This window comes from Manis pentadactyla, chromosome 1 (genome assembly GCF_030020395.1).
Source record: "Manis pentadactyla isolate mManPen7 chromosome 1, mManPen7.hap1, whole genome shotgun sequence".
In the NCBI taxonomy this organism is placed as follows: domain Eukaryota; kingdom Metazoa; phylum Chordata; class Mammalia; order Pholidota; family Manidae; genus Manis; species Manis pentadactyla.
Window position 1 is genome coordinate 7,579,466 of NC_080019.1, and position 25,213 is coordinate 7,604,678.

Here is a 25,213-nt window from a genome sequence, read left to right on the forward strand (position 1 = left end):
AAGATATATCAAAGAAATAATCAATCTTCCCATGTTTTCTTCCGCCTGCTACTTCTATAGCTTTTCTTCTTCCTTCCTAATTACAACCCTTAAATAGAATTCGTGCCTCATATCAAATTTACCGAGTATCATAATTCTTCCAAGTGGTAAAGATACCTCAAGACAAATGCTGGGCACAGAAGCCACAGGGCATAAATATGCAAAGAAGTAAAAAGCTAACTTTTTCAAACAATAAGGCTTCTCTCTCACTCACCAACTTCACATTTCCCTGTATGGCCCCGGAAGATGACTGGTTAGCCAGAGACGGGTAAGATTCCTCAAGGGAGGAACAACCTAAGACAGGCACAGTCGCAGGGGGGCCATCAGGTGAGAAATTGGGGATCAACAGAGGTGAGGCTTAGAACCTCACCCCCCCTGTTCTGAGAGAAATCTTCTGCATACGTGGATGTTTTATTGCCCTGGTCTAGCTTGGATTAACACATAGTCTACAGGCACACACCTGATCATCTACATGTGCTCTCTTACAACACTAAACTATGTTTTCTACCTTTATCTTGTATCTACCTACCACTTCAGCATTTTATTAAAAATAATAATAATAAAGAGAGAAATGTGGTATCCACATATAAATCAAGTATAAAAACCAAATGAGTATTCATATTTGAACTGACTGTTTATAGTTCATAATGCATGAGCAAAACCGAAAGTTTCTGTGATGACTGCCCTTGTACTGTTCACTATGTAACTTATTCATTATGTAAGAATTTGTTCTACATGTAAAAACTTGTTTGTTATGCCTCAGAAGATTGGAGACTGACAAAAATTAGGCTTGGGGTGGAATAATGATTGTGCATTGAGCATTGACTCCCCTATACAGAATTTTATTGTCGTTAACAACCATTTGATCAATAAATATGAGAGATGCCCTCACAAAAAAAAAAAAAAAAAAAAAAGGACAGACTTCCAATGGTAAAATAAATTAGTAACCGGGATGTAATGTATAGCATAAGGAATATAGTCAAGATATTGTAACAGCCTGGTAGGGTGATAGCTGGAACCTAGAATTATGTATATAAATGTTCTACCACTGTGTTGTACACTTGAAACTCATGTAATGTAATACTGTGTGTCAACTACCCTTCAATAAAAAATAATTATTATAAAAAAAAAATAATAAATAAATAAATAAATAAATAAAAAAAAAAAAAAAAAAAAATGGGCAAAGGAACTGAACAGACGGTTCTCCAAAAAAGAAATACAGATGGCCAACAGACACATGAAAAGATGCTCCACATCGCTAATTATCAGAGAAATGCAAATTAAAACTACAATGAGGTATCACCTCACACCAGTAAGGATGGCTGCCATCCAAAAGACAAACAACAACAAATGTTGGCGAGGCTGTGGAGAAAGGGGAACCCTCCTACACTGCTGGTGGGAATGTAAACTTGTTCAACCATTGTGGAAAGCAGTATGGAGGTACATCAAAATGCTCAAAACAGACTTACCATTTGACCCAGGAATTGCACTCCTAGGAATTTACCCTAAGAATGCAGCAATCAAGTATGAGAAAGATCAGTGCACCCCTATGTTTATCGCAGCACTATTTACAATAGCCAAGAATTGGAAGCAACCTAAATGTCCATCGATAGATGAATGGATAAAGAAGATGTGGTACATATACACAATGGAATACTACTCAGCCATAAGAAAAGGGCAAATCCAACCATTTGCAGCAACATGGATGGAGCTGGAGGGTATTTTGCTCAGTGAAACAAGCCAAGCAGAGAAAGAGAAATACCAAATGATTTCACTCATCTGTGGAGTATAAGAACAAAGGAAAAACTGAAGGAACAAAACAGCAGCAGAATCACAGAACTCAAGAATGGACTAACAGGTACCAAAGGGAAAGGGACTGGGGAGGATGGGTGGGTAGGGAGGGATAAGGGGGGGAGAAGTAGGGGGGTATTAAGATTAGCATCCATAGCGGGGTGGAAGAAAGGGGAGGGCTGTACAACACAGAGAAGACAAGTAGTGATTCTACAACAGGTTGCTACGCTGATGGACAGTGACTGTAAAGGAGTATATAGGGGGGACCTGGTATAGGGGAGAGCCTAGTAAACAAAGTATTCGTCATGTAAGTGTAGATTAATGATTAAAAAAAAAAAATGCAGTTCCTATGTGGTGACCTCTAATGAGTTCTACACAATGATATAAAGGACATATAAAAGTGTAGGCAAAGGGTCTGTTTGTGTTTATACAGAGGATCAAAGCCTAATTTGGCTACCCCGAAAATGAACTAAGAAACGATATGAAAGAGAACTTCCAACATCAGCACTCTCGGGAAGACTCATGCCAGAAGATGATCATCAAAAAACCCCAACAAAGATCCACGCACTGCTACAGCTGTAGATGCACTCATCCCACCAGTTCCTGGACTTGCCATGGGAATGAGGAAGGAGATATCTAAGCTGGCCTGTGCATACAGTAAAACAACCAATTTGACTGGATCTATACTGTTGGAACTCAACCAAGAATTAGGAGAAGTGCAAATTGTAGCGCTCCAAAATCTTACAACTACAGACTATTTACTGTTAAAAGAACATATGGGATGTGAACAGTGCCCAGGAATGGGTTGTTTTAATTTGTCTGATTTTTCTCAAACTATTCAAATTCAGTTAGATAATAACCATCATATCATTGATAAGTTTTCACAAATGCCTAGGGTGCCTAACTGGTTTTCTTGGTTTCACTGGAGATGGCTGGTAATTACAGGTATGCTTTGGTTATGTAACTATACTCCTATTATGTTAATGTGTGTGCGCAATTTAAGTAGTAGCTTAAAACCTATACATGCTGAAGTTACTCTACAAGAAGATATGTCAAAGAAATAATCAATCTTCCCATGTTTTCTCCCGCCTGCTACTTCTATAGCTTTTCTTCTTCCTTCCTAATTACAACGAATTCTTAAATAGAATTCGTGCCTCATATCAAATTTACCGAGTATCATAACTCCTCCAAGTGGTAAAGATACCTCAAGACAAATGCTGGGCATAGAAGCCACAGGGCATAAATATGCAAAGAAATAAAAAGCTAACCATTTCAAACAATAAGGCTTCTCTCTCACTTACCAACTTAACATTTCCCTGTATGGCCCCGGAAGATGACTGGTTAGCCAGAGACGGGTAAGATTCCTCAAGGGAGGAACAACCTAAGACAGGCACAGTCGCAGGGGGGTCATCAGGTGAGAAATTGGGGATCAACAGAGGTGAGGCTTAGAACCTCACCCCCCCTGTTCTGAGAGAAATCTTCTGCATATGTGGATGTTTTATTGCCCTTGTCTAGCTTGGATTAACACATAGTCTACAGGCACACACCTGATCATCTACATTTGCTCTCTTACAACACTAAACTATGTTTTCTACCTTTATGTTGTATCTACCTACCACTTCAGCATCTTATTAAAAATAATAAAGAGAGAAATGTGGTATCCACATATAAATCAAGTATAAAAATCAAATGTGTATTCATATTTGAACTGACTGTTTATAGTTCATAATGCATGAGCAAAACCAAAAGTTTCTGTGATGACTGCCCTTGTACTGTTCACCATGTAACTTATTCACTATGTAAGAATTTGTTCTCCATGTAAGAACTTGTTCGTTATGCCTCAGAAGATTGGAGACTGATGAAAATTAGGCTTGGGGTGGATTAATGATTGTGCATTGAGCATTGACTCCCCTATACAGAATTTTATTGTTGTTAACAACCATTTGATCAATAAATATGAGAGATGCCCTAACAACAACAACCAAGAAAAAGTACACACTTCCAATTGTAAAATAAATAAGCAACCGGGATGTAAAAAAAAAAAAAAAAAAAAAAAAAAAAGAAATCAGTGGCCAAAAGATAGTGTTAACATGTAAACTTAAAAACTGATTGATGGGATGCTCACTCTCCCCACTTTTATTCAACATAGTACTGGCGGTCCTAGCCACGGCAATCAGACAACACAAAGAAATAAAAGGCATCCTGATTGGTAAGGAAGAAGTTAAACTGTTTGCAGATGACATGATATTGTACAAAGAAAGCCCTAAAGAATATACTCGAAAACTACTAGAACTGTAACTGAATTCAGCAAAGTTGCAGGATACAAAATCAATACACAGAAATCTGCTCCATTCCTATATACTAACGATGAACTAGCAGAAAGAGAAATCAGGAAAACAATTCCATTTACAATTGCATCAAAAAGAATAAAATACCTAGGAATAAACCTAACCAAGGAGGCAAAAGACCCATACCCTGAAAACTACAAGACACTCATGAGAGAAATTAAAGAAGACACCAATAAATGGAAATACATCCCGGGCTAATGGATAGGAAGAATGAATGTTGTCAAAATGGCTATTCTGCCTAAAGCATCTACATATTTAATGCAATCCCTATCAAAATACCGACAGCATTCTTCAACGAACTAGAGAAAATAGTTCAAAATTCATACGGAACCACAAAAGACCCCAAATAGCCAAAGCAATCCTGAGAAGGAAGAATAAAGCAGGGGGAATTACACTCCCTGATTTCAAGCTGTACTACAAAGCCACAGTAATCAAGACAATTTGATACTGGCACAAGAACAGACCCATAGATCAATGGAATAGAATACAGAGTCCAGATATAAATTCATAAATATCTGGCCAATTAATATAAGATAAAGGAGCCATGGATATACAATAGGGAAATAGCCTCTCCAACAACTGGTGTTGGCAAACTGGACAGCCACATGTAAGATAATGAAACTGGATTGCTGTCTAACTCCATAAACAAATGTAAACTCGAAATGGATAAAAGACCCCACTGTAAGTCATGAAACCATAAAACTCTAAGAAGAAAACATAGGCAAAAATCTCTTGAACATAAACATGAGCAACTTTTTCCTGAATACATCTCCTTGGGCAAGGGAAACAAAATAAAAAATGAACAAATGGAACTACATCAAGCTAAAAAGCTTCTGTATAGCAAAAGACACCATCAGCAGAACAAAAAGGCAGCTTACATTATAGGAGACTATATTCATAAAAGACGTATCTGATAAGGGGTTAATATCCAAAATATATAAAGAGCTCACATGCGTAAACACCCAAAAAGCAAATAACCTGATTAAGAAATGGTCAGGAGATCTGAACAGACACTTCTACAAAGAAGAAATTCAGATGGCCAACAGGCACATGAACAGATGCTCCACATCGCTAATCGAGCTATCACCTCACAACAGTTAGGATGGCACCATCCAAAAGACAAGGAACAACAAATGGCTAGGATGCAGAGAAAGGGGAACCCTCCTACGCTGTTGGCGGGAATGTGAATTAGTTCAACCATTGTGGAAAGCAATATGGAGGTTCCTCAAAAAACTAAAAATAGAAATACCATTTGACCCAGGAATTCCATTCCTAGGAATTTACCTGATGAAAACAAGATCCCTGATTCAAAAAGACATATACACCCCTATGTTTATCACATCATTATTTACAATAGCCAAGACATAGAAGCCAGCTAAGTGTCCATCAGTAGATGAATGGATAAAGAAGATGTGGTACATAAACACAATAGAGTATTATTCAGCCATAAGAAGAAAACAAATCCTACCATTTGCAACAACATGGATGGAGCTAGAGGGTATTATGCTCAGTGAAATAGGCCAGGTAGAGAAAGACAAGTGCCAAATGATTTCACTCATTTGTGGAGTATAACAACAAAGCCAAAACTGAAGGAACAGAACAGCAGCAGACTCACAGACTCCAAGAAGGGACTGACGGTTACCAAAGAGAAAGGGGCTGTGGAGGGCAGAGAGGAGAGGATTAAGGGGTATTATGATTAGTACACATAATGTAGGGGGGTCATGGAGAAGGCAGTATAGCACAGAGAAGACAAGGAGTGACACTATAGCATCTTACTATGCTCATGGACAGTGACCGTAATGGGTTATGTCAGGGGGACTTGATAATATGGGTGAATGTAGTAACCACAATGTTGCTCATGTAAAACCTTCATAAGATTGTACATTAATGATACCTTAATAATAATATAAAAAAGACCTGATTGATACAGAAAGAAATCTTCATGAGATCACTTGCAGAATTATGAAAATCCTGTTTATATACTTTTAGGTTCAACATGGTTTTGGAATCTTTCAAGCCTGTTCTGTAGTTCTGAATATGGCAGAGGGTCTTATAGTATGAACATTCATCTGCCACATTACAGAACACCCTTAGTAGTCTACCATTATAGTTCTGTGCCCTGTATTCTGGGAAATGACCCCATTATTTCTAATCATTACCTGATAGATTATATATATACACGTACACTTAGCACTGTGATAGAAACTATGGGGGAACACAGAGACGTCTGTCACCTAGTTCTTTCTCCAGAAGCTGCAAACCTAGCTGAGGAAAGACAACTGTATTGAAAAGAGTTCACACAAAAAGCATGATTAAAAAGCAATTAACTAACTGCCATGGATGTGGGAATTAAGCAGGTATTAAAGGATGGCTATGATTTTGATTAAGCAGGGAGGTAGGAAAGGCCACTATAAGAAATAATCATCTCTGGTTTCCATGAGGATAATTTTTCCATTATAGATTCCCTCATGGCCTATATGCACTTTCTCTGAATCGCATGCTGGCTATTCTTCCTATAAGATTATTACTATAGGTATTTACCAAGGTCTTGTTCTTGGTCTGTTATTTTTTTAAATTGTATTTTAAGGGATTTTATCTCACAATTTTAATTACCAACTACCTTTACTAATGATCATAAATTTTCTTATCTGAGCTCCAGTTCCATTCAGATTACAGAGACTGAAATTCCCTATATTTAACTGTTTTCACAAATTCTGTACTCAATAAGAACTTGTCTTTTATTACCATTCATTCATCCTATTTATCTCCTCTAAGATATTTTCACAGGCCAAACTTTTCTGAAGTTCTATAACAACAATCATCTTTAACACTCACTGTTAGAATTATATGCTAGCCTGTACTATATTATTTAATTGGTTCTTATGTGTGTGTCCTAACTTTCCTCCAAGGTTGTATGCTCCTAGAATGCAGAAAATATACTTTACCTTTCTTCTGTGTTATCTCTAGATACACAGAATACCACATGCACAGGAGCTGTACTATAAATTAATTGTTCACTCCTTACTGAAAAGGATGAGGCTAATAATGTGAAATGTCAAATTAATGCTGAGAATTAGTTCATAGTAGGTGTTGTTGACAAAAAACATCCTATCAGATTCTGATTCTCTCCCTCCTTATGAGTTTCTTAAATTAGGACCACTCACTTGTAGAAACTTCCCAACTGGGCTTACTTATAATCTCCTCCCCTACACTGGTGTCCAAGTGATCTTTCTAAAATATAAATCTCATTTTATCACCCCAATGCTCAATGTTCTTTAACAGTTTCTCAAACAAGTCAGGGAAAATATCCAAACTCCTCAGCATGTTTCACTTATTACAATTGCCCAAATGTACATGCTGTGCTCTGGCCATACTCTGTAGCTCGCTGCCTCTCTGTCCTTGCCTCCGCATATACCATTTCCTTGTCTTTAATTTCCAACTGCCTCCTCTAAATTCTGTTCAAATTAGAAGTGCTATCTTGTTTGTGAAGTTCTTTCCATGATGAATTAGATGGTTTTCTTCTCTGGGATTCCAAAGCACCTGTATATGATTTTATTATACCCATTAAAATGTATTACGACTGGTTGTTTACTCTTCTGGTTTCCATCTCTGTGTCACCAGCACTTAAAAGAATGCTTCTCACATAAAAGGGATGAATGGAAGGGAAAAAGTAGGCAAAAGCAGGGATCTTTGAGTGTAGTTAAATAACAGACCTTTGAATGTAGTTAAAAAAATGGTAGAAGGTACAGTTTAGGTAGGTAAGGAGGAGAAAAGGACTAGATATACAAGGAATTAAGGACTGAATAGGTAGAAGGTAATATGCAAAATGTTCATTTAAAACACCTGGCAAGGAAAGGAAAAATAAATGTATAAAAGAAAGTATATCATAGTCAAAGAAAGATTGCTGCTTTTTATAACACACAGTAATGGATCAAGTTAGAAGTCAAAACAAAGCAAGCTGAGAGGAAAAAACAGAAGGTCTAAAAAGAGCATTAAATATAGGAATCATATTCTACACTAGGAGGACAGAGAAGACTGAGAGAAAAGGCTGGAATGAGATCGGAAAGATACAGAATAGTTGTAGAAACAGATGTTTTGAAGTGAATATAGAATGCTTTCCATTTGAGACATTAGAATTTCCATTCTTTCAGTTTACCAAATTAGAACTTTTAAAACACACACACACACACACACACACACACACACACACACACACACACACACACACACACACACACATCTTTGGCAAATTCCTTTACTCTAGCTGCTATTAATCTGTCATCAATTCATATCACTTCTTCTTTTAAAATATCTTTTAGATCAGCTCTTCTACTCTTTCCACAGCCACTACTCCCCTATATAAACCTTCATCATCTCTCAAATGAATTACTGCAGAGCTCCTAAGAAGTTTTTAATTCTTGGGTTTCCACCATCAAATTTAACAAGAAAAACACATCCAGCCTTCTCCCCAACATTCTCCGTGAAGCTTTCTCTGACTCCACCCCTGCCAGAATTAATCACTCCTTCCTCCATCCTACTACTACTGCACTTACCAAACAGGAGCCAGGAAACTATGGCCCACTAGCCAGATCTGGCCCCTTCCTATTTTTGCAAATAAAGTTTTATTGGAAGCAGCCATTCCCATTTTGACTACATATTGTCTATGGCTGCTTTCATGCTACAAGAGCAGAAACGAAGAGTTGCAACAAAGATCCACAAAGCCTAAAATATTTACTATGTGATTCTTTATAGAGAAAGTTTGCTGATCTCTGGACTTACATTGTACTTTAATTGTTCACATACAGTAATAAAAGTTAATATTGGGTACTTACTGAGATGGGCACTGATCCACACAATTAGATGTATTACCTGATTTATTTTCTACAACATTCCTAAAGGGGCAGATACTATTACTATTTCCATTTTACAGATGGGGAAATGGAGGCTTACCATTCCAGACCCCTGCTTTTAACCAAAACACTAATATTGATTACACTACCTTTCTTGAGCTTATTAAGAACAAAGATCTTAGCTACGTCATCTTTGTATTCCCAGAGGTTAGCACAGCACCTGCAATAGTAGGTATTCCATAACTGTTTGCTAAATTAATCTGACTAAAATAATCACTTTCACTCTGCCTTCTCCCCTCTCAATACCCTTTGATGACTTCACATTGCTTACTGCATCAAGTCTAATCTCTTCTGACCAGCTTTAAGTATGACCATAACTGGAACACCTACACCTACCAAAGTTCAAAAAGCTTAATAATAGTCAGTATTTCAGAACTGGCTACTCTTCCTTCTTAAGCTGTGTGACATATGAAATAAAGTAAGCTACCAATAAAACTCACCTGCCATCACGGGATCTGTGGAGGCTGCCATGGTAGCTGCTCACTTTGCTGTGGACACTCCCTGCTTTGCTTCTCTGATCATCCACCATAGCCAGCTGAGTTGAGGAAGCATGTGTAGATGTTCCTTGAGTGGAAGTTCCTCTTGATTTCCTTATAATAGGAGTATTTGGATCCCTTAGGAGGGACTGAGCAAAATCTGGTTCCTGGAGTACCTGTCGGCTCTCATTCACTATTCTAAACAACAAAATACAAAGTTTAATATACAGACTAACATCTCTATAGACCAATAAACAATAGTCTTGTGACACACTCATGTTATTCTTAAATTAACTGGTCTCCAAATAATGTCTTTAGGACAGATATAGTGTAACTTTGTTGACAGAGAAAAGAATACAGCAAAAATCCATGTTAATTTGTCCCCTAAAGTGGTATGATGGACAGAGGGCCTGTACTGGCATAAGGAAATCAGGATTTTAGTTCCAATTTTATCAATAAATAAGTTATCTTAGGCAAGTTATTTCCTCTTTCCTTTATTTTCCTCATCTATAAAATGGAGGAATACAATTTCATCATTTCCAAAAAGTCCTTTTCAGCTAAAAAAATGTTATGACTCTTAAGGACAGTGAAATATTACAAAAATATTACTATAAAGTACAGAAGTTGTTTTGCATAGTTTATGGAAGTAGTGGAAGCCTCATCATAGCAGATACTTTTTTTACTTGTAAAAGCAGTTATTTTAAGGCTATAAGATGATTTTATGGCAGAAACAGTTATCTAGTGCTGGAATAAACATCAGTGGTCATAATTAGAACAAAATATATGAAAAATTAATTTAAACAAACATACAGTTAAGTCCTAGACATATTAAAGGCTTAAGGGAAACAATTTAAGGGAATAAATTATTGTCAAGAACAAGCTTTTAACCATTATTAAAGGGTTAAAGCAAATAGATGGTTATGATGATGAACAAAGTAATCAAATTAATAAAAGACAAAAACAGTTGCAAAGATCAGTGTCTTAGTTTATGTAAATAAGTGAGAATCAAAGTTAAGATTAGATAAATTTCATTAAAAAATAAAACTTCAATATGTAGACTGGATCACACAATAAGGAAGTGCAAATATTCTGTCTTCAAATTACAAAAGGCTTGTTATTGCTGTTGTTTTTAGTACTGCAATAGAAGGGCTGAAGGAAGAGTATTATTTGTTGAGTATCTGTATTATGCCAAGTATTTTACATAGTTTTTCCTTTGATCCTTCTTAATGATGTTTTTATTACGGAGATTAATGTCCTAGGAGGGTATTTCTAAGAGGTTATCAGATATCTGTTAAAGAATAAATACTATGATCCCAATGTATAGATGAAGTAACTGAGGTTCTAAACGAACTTTGCAAAAGTCATACACTAAATCCAATAGTCAGTGATCAGACTTAAGTTTAAATTGTTTTGAAGCCAATCTTAAAGTAATGATAAAACATAAAGTTTATGTATATCCTGAAAACAAAGTGTCAAAAACTAGAAAGAACAAGTCACAAATAGTTAAAAGACAATATTTGTTCCTCTGTCATCCATGGCCTTATTCATATACAAACACACATTCCAAGTCAGTCTTGATTGCTGACTTTATTTTCTAAACTTTTTTTATAGTTAGTTCAAACTGGCTCTGGTCATTCCAAAAATTGAATATACCTTCAAATGGTAAAGGTTTGTTCCCTCATTTTATAGGTAAGAAAACAGAGGTCCAGAGAAGTTAAATGATGTAACTCAGATAATTTCAAAAGATTTCTAAAAATATTTCAGTCAGTGTCAGATCAGCATAAGCACAGTCTTAAGTGTGGCCTTACTCAGAGTGAGAACATTAATTTGACTGCCACAATTTTAGAAGCCAGTCTCTTTACAGCACTTTAAACAGAGGGGTTAAGAGCAACGACTAGAGTCTAGAGTCAGACTGCCTGGGTTTGTATCTCAATTCCAGCATCCACTAGCTATGAAACCTTGGTGCCTCAGTATCTTTATTGTAAAACAATGATCTCCCTCACAAGTCTTAGAAGATTAAATGATTGAGTAATATATAAAGTACTTAGAACAGTGCTTGGAGTAACAGTGCTCAATTAAATTGGTAACTATTATTATGGTTTTAGTTATTTCTCAAAGTCTAAACCAGACAAATGTTATAGATAGCTATAAGATGCTCACATTCTCAAGTTCCAGGATAAGGAGCTGCCACTCCAGTCCAGGGCACAATCCTGGCTTGGAGGATCACAATGACTTTGTTGGGTGGAGATCCAAGGTTGCAAAAAACCAAACCAAAGGGGCCTTGGAAGTGCTAACCAGTTTCAAAAGGATTCTGGCCCAAACATGATCACTGTAATAACTAGAATGATTCCCCTTAAGGGTAGCTTGGTTTTTAGCTCTATCTAGAATTTCGAATACAACCCTATTAACAGAATTGTATGTATGGTCCAGAGGCAACCAGGAATGTTTAATTAACCTGTGATTAAAATATATTTAAAATTTTCAGAGAATACACAGACAAATCACAGTAAGTCTCCCAAGGAGGAGCACCCTGAAAGGAATGAAGCACCCTGAAAACAGGGAGTTGGCCTCTTTCATTTGCTATTGAATCCTGGTGTCCCCAAACAGTTCTCGGCACATGGTAAGCATTCAATAAAGACTTCGTTATGGAATGGATGCCTGGGAAGTACTTTTGTTGTTCAATAAATCTTTCCCCTCTTCCTTTCTCTGCCCTATGAAACTGTATTTAAAGGAGAAATGCATTATCTGATATCACCAATAGCGGTATCAGATATGATAATAAACATATTTTTAAATAATGGTTTTGTGATTATTGTGATTTTGCGATTGTTATGTGATTATTTTATCTCAATGTAATCTGTGTAATGGAAACTGTTAATTACTGGTATTTTAGAAAATACCAGTTGTGTTAACAAGGCACTTTAAACTGTATAAAATACATTAACCTATACAAAGCACAAAATTTTAAGTATAATCTTAAGTTTTACAGAATATTCCCTAAAACCCATTTCCCATGGACCTTAGGGTAAGTAAAAATCATAAGAATATGAACTCCACCAATTCAGAATTTGTAATAATTCAAATACAGTATACATATGTTTTACACTGAGTAAAAGGTTTGAAATGATTTGTTCCTTTGTGAATATTGCAGGGTCTTATTTTATTAACTAAGAGTTCAAAAAAATTAAAGATTCCTTAAATATATGTCCTCAAAAGATTGGTTTGGCAAGTCTTATATATTTTTTTATGACACTCTAATATGCAGTGTGGCCAACTCCTAATTAAAATACTTTCTTTAACATATTTCATTTTATTTACTAATACTATTTTTCTATTTTGGCTTTAACACATACCACATGAGATTGGAATGATATGCTATCTCTTTAAATCATTTATGGTAATACTTAGAAGAACAATGGTTAATTAGAATAGGAAGTCTAATCTAGTACCTGTGTAATTTTGGACAAGTCACTTAGTGTCTCTGTGTCTGTTTTCTCATCTATAACGCAGAGATCATAATACTTACCAGTCCTTACAGGAATATCAAGAGGATCAAATAAAAATATATGTAAAAGCATTAATTCATTTTTAATTTTAAGAAAATTATAATTTGGATTTTAAAAAATAAAGATTGGCCCTCTCCCAAATATTCTGAATTATTAGGGAATGGACCTTAAGGCTGGTTCTACTTGACTATCTTCTCAGAATAAGTTTTTTGCTTTTCGTTGTGACATGCTACTATGCTGACCATAACTGGTGGCAGCTGAGGTTACAATCTTGTTGGAATACATCTTTCAAATCCAAGTTGTTTTAACATAAGCAACACAAAATATTTATGTGAATGTGAGGTTTGTGAATATAGTGATAATTTATTTCAACTTACTCTTTTTTCCTACGACCATGAAAAAAACTGGCCCATTCAAAGCATGTCTTTTTGCTTCCAACCCAAAAAATGGAGGGAATACCAACTATGAGGGCCATTAGGTATTTCATCAGAAAGAGAATCAGGTCTGGACGACTCATTTGAGTAACCTATAAGAGGGAAAGAAAAATGTCTTAATACGTAAAAAGAACTTTCTTTTAAAGGTTATTATAAAATCTTTTAAACAAAAAGAACAAAAGTAAAACAATTCTACAAATTTGATGTCTTCACTTCTATAGTTCTATAGTTAATTTTCTTGGTATATAGAAAAGACACACTCCTGAAAATTTGACACTAAGTTCATATTCTATAGTCTGAGTTCTATATTTTTCTTAATAGTTCACACTGGTTATCTTCTAAGAAGAAAGATTATTAATGTAGAAATAAACCATGAATAGGAAGAGACTTAGAAGTCATCTAGTCTTACTCTTTACCTAGCAAATTAGTTTTCAATTTAGTTGTTTTAGCAGTATAATTAGTACAGCATAGCACTTCCTCTTAGACATTCAAACCGCTAGCTGTTCTGCTCATTTGTCCTGGTTTTGTTCTCCGGGACGACAAGGAAGCTACCAATGCAAAAGTCAATCCAATAAGATACCCTGCCAGAAGCAAAACTTAAAAACTGTGGAAGTACTGGGAACAAAGAACAGAAAGACCAGAAAATCCAACAGAATCAGCTAGAAAACCAACAGAAACAACCAAAGTGTCCAACTATGTTGGACAAGATTAACAGATAAGTAGTGATTCTACAACATTTTGCTATGCTGATGGACAGTGACTGTAAAGGGGTTTATAGGGGGGACCTGGTATGGGGGAGAGCCTAGTAAACATGGTATTTGTCATGTAAGTGTAGATTAATGATAACGAAAAAAAAAAAAAGTTCCTGTGTGGTGACCTCCAATGAGTTCCGCACAGGGGTATAGAGGGCATATAAAAGTGTAGGCAAGGGGCCTGTTTGTGTTTGTACAGAGGATCAAAGCCTGATTTGGCTACCCCGAAGGTCAACTAAGATACGATATGAAAAAGAACTTCCAACATCAGCACTCTCTGGAAGACTCATGCCAGAGGATGATCATCAAAAAACCCCAACAAAGATCCACGCACTGCTACAGCTGTAGATGCACTCATCCCACCAGTTCCTGGACTTGCCATGGAAATGAAGGAGATATCTAAGCTGGCCTGTGCATACAGTAAAACAACAAATTTGACTGGATCTATACTGTCAGAACTCAGCCAAGAATTAGAAGAAGTGCAAGTTGCAGTGCTCCAAAATCGTGCGACTGTAGACTATCTACTGTTAAAAGAACATATGGGATGTGAACAGTTCCCAGGAATGTGTTTTAATTTGTCTGATTTTTCTCAAACTGTTCAAATTCAGTTAGACAATATCCATCATATCATTGATAAGTTTTCACAAATGCCTAGGGTACCTAACTGGTTTTCTTGGATTCACTGGAGATGGCTGGTAATTGTAGGTCTGCTTTGGTTATGTAGCTGTATTCCTATTATGTTAATGTGTGTACGCAATTTAATTAGTAGTTTGTTAAAATCTATACATGCTTATGTTACTCTACAAGAAGATATGTCAAAGAAATAATCAATCTTCCCATGTTTTCTTCCGCCTGCTACTTCTATAGCTTCTCTTCTCCTTCATAATTATAACCCCTAAGTAGAATTCGTGACTCATATCGAAATTACCGAGTATCATAATTCTTCCAAGTGGTAAAGACACCTCAAGACAGATGCTGGGCATAGAAGCCACAGGGCATAAATATGTAAAGAAGTAAAAAGCTAACCTTTTCAAAGAATATTGCTTCTCTCTCATTTACCAACTTTACATTTCCCTGTATGGCCCCGGAAGATGACTGGTTAGCCAGAGACGGTAAGATTTCTCAAGGGAGGAACAACCTAAGACAGGCACAGTCACAGGGCGGCCATCAGGTGAGAAATTGGGGATCAACAGAGGTGAGGCTTAGAACCTCACCCCCCCGTTCTGAGAGAAATCTTCTGCATACGTGGATGTTTTATTGCCCTTGTCTAGCTTGGATTAACACATAGTCTACAGGCACACACCTGATCATCTACATTTGCTCTCTTACAACACTAAACTATGTTTTCTACCTTTATCTTGTATCTACCTACCACTTCAGCATTTTATTAAAAATAATAATAATAAAGAGAGAAATGTGGTATCCACATATAAATCAAGTATAAAAATCAAATGAGTATCCCTATTTGAACTGTTTATAGTTCATAATGCATGAGCAAAACCGAAAGTTTCTGTGATGACTGCCCTTGTACTGTTCACCATGTAACTTATTCACTATGTAAGAATTTGTTCTCCATGTAAGAACTTGTTCGTTATGCTTCAGAAGATTGGAGACTGATGAAAATTAGGCTTGGGGTGTATTGATGATTGTGCATTGAGCATTGACTCCCCTATACAGAATTTTGTTGTTGTTGACAACCATTTGATCAATAAATATGAGGGATGCCCTCACAAAAAAAAAAAAAAAAAAAGTACCCACTTCCAATTGTAAAATAAATAAGTAACTGGGATGTAATGTATAGCATAAGGAATATAGTCAAAATATTGTAACAACTTGGTATGGTGATAGCTGGTACCTAGAATTATCATGTATATAAATGTTGAATTACTGTGTTGTACACCTGAAACTAATGTAATACTGTGTGTCAACTACCCTTCAATAAAAAATAACTATCTACAAAAAAAAAAAAGATTAATAGATAAAAATTGAATAATTTTTATGTAGCATAATTAACTAGATAAGAAAGATAGTGAAAACAATTTCATTTATAATACAACACAAACTATTTAGGAATAAATCTAACAAGAAATAAAAAGGGAAGGATAAAATTCTATCAAAGTAGTAGCTTAAAACCTATCCATGCTGAAGTTACTCTACAAGAAGATATGTCAAAGAAATAATCAATCTTCCCAGGTTTTCTGCCGCCTGCTACTTCTATAGCTTTTCTTCTTCCTTCCTAATTACAACCCTTAAATAGAATTCGTGCCTCATATCAAATTTACCGAGTATCATAATTCTTCCAAGTGGTAAAGATACCTCAAGACAAATGCTGGGCATAGAAGCTACAGGGCATAAATATGCAAAGAAATAAAAAGCTAACCATTTCAAACAATAAGGCTTCTCTCTCACTTACCAACTTTACATTTCCCTGTATGGCCCCGGAAGATGACTGGTTAGCCAGAGACAGGTAAGATCCCTCAAGGGAGGAACAACCTAAGACAGGCACAGTCGCAGGGGGGTCATCAGGTGAGAAATTGGGGATCAACAGAGGTGAGGCTTAGAACCTCACCCCCCCGTTCTGAGAGAAATCTTCTGCATACGTGGATGCTTTATTGCCCTTGTCTAGCTTGGATTAACACATAGTCTATAGGCACACACCTGATCATCTACATTTGCTCTCTTACAACACTAAACTATATTTTCTACCTTTATCTTGTATCTACCTACCACTCCAGCATTTAATTAAAAATAATAATAATAAAGAGAGAAATGTGGTATCCACACATAAATCAAGTATAAAAACCAAATGAGTATTCATATTTGAACTGTTTATAGTTCATAATGCATGAGCAAAACCGAAAGTTTCTGTGATGACTGCCCTTGTACTGTTCACTATGTAACTTATTCATTATGTAAGAATTTGTTCTCCATGTAAGAACTTGTTTGTTATGCCTCAGAAGATTGGAGACTGATGAAAATTAGGCTTGGGGTGGATTAATGATTGTGCATTGAGCATTGACTCCCCTATACAGAATTTTATTGTCGTTAACAACCATTTGATCAATAAATATGAGAGATGCCCTCACAAAAAAAAAAGGACAGACTTCCAATGGTAAAATAAATAAGTAACCGGGATGTAATGTATAGCATAAGGAATATAGTCAAAATATTGTAACAGCTTGGTAGGGTGATAGCTGGAACCTAGAATTATGTATATAAATGTTTTATCACTGTGTTGTACACTTGAAACTAATGTAATGTAATACTGTGCATCAACTACCCTTCAATAAAAAATAATTATCAAAAAAAAAAAAATTCTATCAAAGGAGAGAAAAACTGCAGTAAATGGAGATATATTCCATGTTTCTATATCCTAAGACATCAATTCAATTATCCTCCAAATTAATCCTATAAACTTGAGATGATCTGAAAAAGATCAATAGGACTTTTTCAGGAGTGTGAAGTATATGATAAAAGTCTTTCAAATAAGTGGGGAAAAGATAGTTTGTTTAATAAATGATACTGGGATGGTTAGCAATCTACCTGGAAATAAAATAATTTAGATGCCACTTCACACAATAAAGAAAAGTAAATTCTAGACAGATAAAAATAAATCATGAAAGTATGAAAAGAATGAAGAACATTTTTGTATTGGGGGAGGGGTACAGAAGGCCTTTTAAAAGAGTAATATGAAACAAAGAAGTCATAAAAGGAAAAGACTGACAGTCTAATTACTAAAAACTTAAAACTTCTATAGACCAATAACTAGAAATATTAACTGTATTATCTATCAATAATGCAAAACTAAGGCAAACAAAATGAAGGAATTAGTAAAGGTAAAAAACTGTAACACAAAAAAGAAAAAGCCCAGAAGTTGTTTATTTGAAAAAAAAATTAATAACCATTCTCTAGCCTGGTCAAAACAACAAAGAAAACAGCAAATACACATGCACACATGTACATACACACAGACACACATACATGTGCACACATATAAATGAGTAAACAGCTACAAAGAGAGGAAAACTAAAATGGTCACAAGAGATTATTTTGCTCAATTTGAAAATTAATGGAAACAAATGACAGGAAAGTATAAAGAAAACTGACTCCAGAAGCATAAAACTGTATCTCACTTGAGACTCTATAAAACAGTAAAACAATGTATGTCTCACTTACAAATTTTTATGCAAACAGAATCCAACAGTATATTAAAAGAAAATGCCACGACCAAATATAGAATTGCAAAGATGGTTCAATATTAGGAAACTGATTTATAAATTCAACCTATTATTGGATCAAAGGGAAAATATATATAATCATTTTCATGTACACCAGACATTTGATAAATTAAATATCCATTGTTACTTTTTAGAAATTGTAATAAAATATAAATAGATGATGAATAAGTCCTTAAAGTTATAAAATAATTCCATCTCAATCCAAAAGCCAGTTACCATGCTTAAGCTTAATGGGAACAGCAGAAGCCACTAAAAATATTCTCATTAAAGTCAAGAACTAGAATTGTATCTACGACCACTACTCTTGATTAACCTTTTTCAACAGTTCTAACAGACTGCTGTTAGACCAAAGAAATAAATTAAGGGTATGAAATCCATAAAGGAGGTAAAAATTGTTATCATTTATAAAAAATGTTATACCTGGAAAAACTAAGGGAATAAAGCAAGAACTGTTACAAATCATAAGCAAGGTGAGTAGGTACAAAATAAAATACAGAAATCACTGTCATATATACGTAACACTCAGCAGGGAGAGGAGAGCAAGGGGGATAAAAGGGCACAATAATTTGCCGTCGCAATATAAGCTGATCACGCAGACTGGTGAACCACTGGGATACACATTTGAAACCAACGTAAGATTGTATATTAACAATAATTTAAAAACAAAACAGAAACAAAAATAAAAAACAATCAGCAGGCAAAAGAAAGAAGTTTTCATTTGCCACTGTTATGGGCTGAACTGCGACCCCCTAAAATTTGCATGTTGAAGCTTTAATTCCAGTACCTCAGAAGGTGACTTACTTGGAGATAGAGCCTTTAAATAGGTAATTCCTAAACCAATCTGACTGGTGTCCTTATAAGGGGAAGAAATTTAGACACAGACACCAGGGATTGACCATTTGAGGAAAAAGATCACCGGAAGTGAAGAAATAGTAAGAGGTGGTCATCTGTAAGCCAAGAGGAGAGGCCTCAGAGGAAACCAAGCCTGCCAGCACCATCATCTTACTATTATAACTGTGCGAAAGCAAATTTCTGTTGTTTAAGTCACCCAGTCTGTGGTATCTTGTTCTGGCAGCCCTAGCAAACTAATACAATCATACTAACAAAAGAGACAAAACACCTAGGAATAAATTTAATAAGAAAAATGAGGTATGTATTTGAGGAAGTTTTAAAGCGCACTCACCTTAAAACATGTTCTTTGTTAGAAAGACTCACTAGTTAGAAAAAGCAAATGCTCCTTGATTTAGTCATTAAATTCAAAACAACTCAAGTAAAAATACCAACAGAGTTATCTAGGAGTAAACAGGATGGAGAAGCATATATAATAGCTACCAATTGAGTAAAGAAAAGGGGGGAAAGAGATTCTCTCATTTGTATATGCAAAAACATCTCTGAAAGGACATACAAGTTCACTGTAACATTCAAGCTATCCTTGGGAAGGGCACTGTTTGAAGCTGTGAAACACAGGTATGAACAGAGTAGAGACATTTTGCCAAATACTCTTACAGCTTTTGGGTTTTGAACAGTGTGACTATATTATCTATTTAAAAATTATTAAGAAAAAGATACAGAACTTAACTTTTTTAAAGTATGACCATTCCAAGTAAAAAAACAAGAGCTGGGTGGGGTATGAGGCAACACCCTCATTGTTGGGGGGTGGAATATAAACTGGTATCATCTTTCTGGTATACAATCTTCTAATACTTATCAAAAATTTTAAGGTGTACACCATTTCATCTAGAAATTCTCTTCAAGAAATATATCCCAAAGAAACAACACGTCAATAGGGAATTGTTTAAATAAATTATGGCACATACAAATAACCAAATACACAGCCATTCACAAATTGCCAGTATAAAGTAAAAAAAGGAAGAGTGGTGTGTTGATAAATGTCTAATCATTGGCTTTCCAGGTGAGGGAACCCTGTTTTGTAGCATCTGGCAATTTCTGTGGTGTGAATCCACCAACCACAGCCATTTTTAAGCTACCAATGTGGTATTACTGAAAGCAGAATCATGAAGAGATGCACACAATTGTGTCTTGTGAGCCTATGTAAGTGAGCTCTAGTACACTACTAAGTATAGACTAATGTGTCAAACAGGATTACATTTAAAAGTTACATGTAATATCTATAAAACAATATATTTATACCTGTATTACTTGACTTTTTGGTATTCTGTTACATACCACTATGCATTGTTCTGGTTAACTAGTGGCTTAAAACAAAAATTTATCATTATTTATCTCTGACAGTTCTGCCAGGTGACTGGGCTCAGCTGGGTGATTGTCACATAGATTGTCACCACCAGTCATCATCTGTACCTATGACTGAGTTGGACATGCACATAAGATGGCTTCTTCACCCAAGCCTGGCATCTCAGCCAGGATTGCTGGAAAAGGTGGGACCTGCCTAGGGATTTCTCTCCCTTTCTCCCTTACCCAACCTCCCTTCATGCAGCCTTTCTATATAGCTTATGACTAGCATGGGATTCCACACATCCTGTGGTTCCAGAGCAGACCTACTTCTTACTAGAGGCTGGCTTCTCCCACAAGAAGCATTCCAAGAGAACTTGGCAGAAGCTGCAAGGTTCTCATGACCCAGCTTCAGGTCCTGCAGAATCACTTCTGCTGCATTCTACTGATCAAAAAGCAAATCACAGGCCCAGCCCACTCCAAAGACAGAGACACAAGAACCAAGAAGTATGGTATTGAACGATTGGCTGGAGGCAGAGGAGTACATACCTCTAAAGAGTAGCTACCAAAATGTAAGAAAAATATAAACAGTGGTAGTTGGTGGGGAGGTGTTTTTTTCCTGGAGAAAACTATATGTATATAATCAACATTTACAAAAAAATTAACCAGGAAAGCTTTTACTGTATTAATGGAATGCCAATAGCTCATAGATACAATGTGAATTTGGATTATGGTAGGTATCAGTAAATGTTCTACAAATGAATTGCTCTAAGAAATTATCAAAAATGATACTGATATTTAACATACAGTATATAATGTCATAAATATCTAAAGTAAGCTATAAAGTAGAGCAATGATGAACTACATAGAAAACATAATTATGAGTTGTAAATGAATCAGTGCCCAGGACTTATAATCTACATTTACATACACACATACATCTTTTTGTGACTTCCTTGCATTCTCCACTATGACACATTACTTCTTAAAGACAGATGTTCACATAATATTAGGAATGAATGAATATTATATGGTATATAAAATGGGTTGAAACATGTAAATTACTTAGACTGTGCTTGACATGTAATAAGCGCTCAAACATATGTTACATGGAGTACAACTGTCCCAAAAGATACTAAAAGGTGATCCATTAAGATATTCTGTAAAGTAAAATTTGGATATTATAATCCACAGAGTTCACATGCACATTTGTGAATAGTATCTCTGGTAAGTCCTGAAATAAGGAACTGTTTATCTTTGTTTATCCCAGTGTTTCCTATGCTGTTATGTACACTTAAATTTCCTCGTCTGAAAACTTAAGGGGTTAGAATAGGTAAATTCTAAGATTTTTTCCTAATAGCCTATGACCCTATTAATCTTGAAACTTTTTCTATTACAGAATAGTTTTTATTATGTTCCAAAGTTTTCTTTGTCTATGATTTAAAACTCTATCATTCTAGTAAACATGTACATGTTAACCATGATTGGATCCATTTTTGGCCCCCCAAAAAAGAGAAAGTTCCTATAAAAGTGGAGGAAGGTAAAGGGAAAAATGTGATCACTGAGAAGCATGCTTCAAATCACATCTGCTTATATTTAATGAATGGTGAGAAAATAACTGAAGAAAATATTTATAAATGTAAAGATGTGGCTTACATAAACAATATAATGAAGAGGAAGGTTAAGAACCTAGAAAATTATAACTAGGAAAACTGTAGTCAAAGAAGTATAGAGGGAGACCTTACCACACAGAGTTGAGCACAGAATTAGAGGTAGTGTATGTGAAACAAGCACCGGCCTGATCAACATGACTTGGGTCAAATCACTTACAAAACAGGGAGCTTGTACTTAGCAACTCTGAGGTTGCCTTCAATTCCAGATGACTGACCAGCTTCAGTCTAAAATACTTGTCTTCAGAGATCTTATGCTTACAGTAATCCCTTTTGTTTTATATACGTGGAATCAAAATCTGGGGAGGTGAATTGATTAGCTCAAAATCACATAGCTAATTAATTCAGTCAAATACTGAGTGCCTACTATATCCAGGTACATGAAATACAGCAATAAATGAGTCAGAAAATTCTTTGCCCTTTTTAGCTTACATTCTAGGGAGAGGTGGGGACAGGGTGAGGGTGGAGTGCTGTCAATAAATGAGGAAATAAAGAAATCTTACAAGTTCATGTAGTAAGAAACTTAGAACTAATGCAGGATGGGGAATAGGGTTTGGGATGTGGTGTGGTGAATGGGGAATATTTTTAGATTAAAATGGTCAATAAAGATCTCTCCAAGGACATGATATTTAAGCAGGGATATGGAGTATATTCTGCAATAAGAGTATTTCAAGCAGAAAGAACTACAATAACAAAAATCCTGAGAAGAGATTTGTTGTCTCTGAAGAATAACAAGGAGATCAGTGTGGCTAGCTAGAGCTGAACGTGCAAGATGGTAGGAAACAAATCAAAGAAGTAGGTAGGCAGGAGCCAAATTATATATGGCCCTCAGGAAACAGAAAGAATTATGGATTTTATTCTAAGAGTAATATAGGAAGTCATTGGAGGGTTTTGTTTGAAGGTGAAACATGATCTCATTTATGTTTTAAAAAGATCACCCTGGCTACTGTGTTGGAAAATAATTGTAAAGGAGCAAGGATAGAAGATGAATTGGAAGACCACTGTACAAGTGTCAGACTGCTTGGACTAAGGTAGAAGAAAAGACGGTGAGAAGCTGATGGACTGTATGTGAGGAAGACAGGACTCAAAAATGGCTCCAAATGTAGGTCTGAGCAACTCAAGAATGATGATACCATTTACTGAACTGGAGATGGGATGCAGAAAGCAGGTTAGGGAGAAAAATTAAGAGGTCTACTTTAGAAGGCTAAGGTAGAAATGCCTTGTAGACTTCTAAATGAAAATGTCATCAAACAGATAAACGTCTGGTGCTCAGAAATGAAGTTGGGCTGTTAAAGTCTAAAACATGTGACTGAAAAAATTGTGAGGAGGAAAAAAAGAAAGCCTAAGTGGGAAACTGTATCTTGTAACTCCTGTAGTGTTTAAAACGGTAAAACAGCATGGTACTGTTTTTCATAAATTAGAAATAATGTCCACGTAACAGAAATACTTGAATTAAAGGGAAGAAGTGATAAAAGCAAAATCAGTACAACCAAAGCCGTCAGTGAGCAAGAGGTAGTAAGGAGCAGAACTGGGGGACAGAGGATGAGACACGGAACGTTCTGAACTGGGTTAAAGCCAAAACTCCAGAGAAGGCAAGTCAGCACCTGTCCATGGCAAGGGTGGAGTGAGAAAGCAGCTAACTCAAGCAACACCTGTTTGTGAACGTGCCATATGCAAAGAGGGCTGGAGCCAGAGGGCCAAGAGACCAGGGAAGAGTGTCCAAGTTACCCACAAAGAAAGGCGCTTTTCCTCATGACTGAAAAAGAGAGGAAGGAGAACGCATTATCATCTGGTTATGAATCACATGGAGCACAAAAATTCAGGCAGTTAGTATATAAAAGGCTATGTGCTACTTAGAAAGGCAAAGCCCCCTAAAGAAAAAGGAATACAATGTTTAGTTTTTATTTTAAAATAGTCCTATAATGAGCTGAATGAAATAGATTTTGAGAAAAAAATATCAAGTATCTGTTTGTTGTATAATTGAAAAATGGACAAATAATCTTTAAAGTATCCTCTTTTATAATTGTCCTTTGAAAACACTGTTTTCGCTACTGACATTAGAATATATCACTTTAACAACAGAAAAAACCCAGCTGATGTATTTCTTTGTTCTATTTACTGGAAACTAAAAAAGAATCCCAGGATGAGAGGGCAGGTAAGTAGCATCCACTTTAAGCCCTGTATCTTCATTATTGTCTTTTTTCTACAACCTGGCTAAGCTGTGTACTACCTACATTCACTATCTTCTAAACAACTGATCTCTACTAACACCACTCTAATTTTAATAAGTAGAATTTTGTAATATAATTTTATTTAACCATAATAGGGAAAAGACTTTCCTATATTGTTTTTCCAATTTAGATCCATAATCCACCAAAGACCCTGGGGCTCAACTCTTTTTTAATTAAATAGAAAACTATTTATGTTAAGTGGGGAAAAATGTCTTAGGAAAAAAAAAAACCCACCAGGGTATATTTATGTTTATTATGGTGGCTAAATTCAATCCTTGTTTCTGAGGCTGGTTTTTGTGTCAGGGTGACAGAGTCCTTGGCTTCTTTCGCTATCAAGCAGAATCTATACTTTAATGGAGACACATACTGCGTTAGGTCTGCTTTCATTTTATTTATTTATTGTCATCTTGGAAACTTTTTTCACATTGTTTTCTGTCTGGCTTGCTTTCATTTAAAAAACAGATTCATATAAAATGTTGGCTTATACTGAGCCTGTGGTCATCTATCCATCAGGCGCATCATACAATCTGTCATGATAAGTGAAAAACACTTCTAGAATGGAGGTCTTTTGATTCCAAATTTTGTACACTTAATTACACTCTATTGCTTTATCGTTTATTGTTTT

General features: G+C 35.7%; 1 protein-coding gene across 5 annotated transcripts in view; it reads right to left on the minus strand.

Moving 5' to 3' along the window:
- Positions 1 to 25,213, minus strand: part of FZD3 (frizzled class receptor 3) — an 83,971-nt gene that overhangs the window by 21,349 nt on the left and 37,409 nt on the right. For all 5 annotated transcript variants that reach the window (XM_057506246.1, XM_057506300.1, XM_057506335.1 and 2 more), the window contains 2 exons: positions 13,448 to 13,596; positions 9,529 to 9,762 (listed from right to left, as the gene is read on the minus strand). In XM_057506246.1, the coding sequence (XP_057362229.1) occupies positions 9,529 to 9,762; positions 13,448 to 13,596 (383 nt within the window). The remainder of the gene's footprint in view (positions 1 to 9,528; positions 9,763 to 13,447; positions 13,597 to 25,213) is intronic.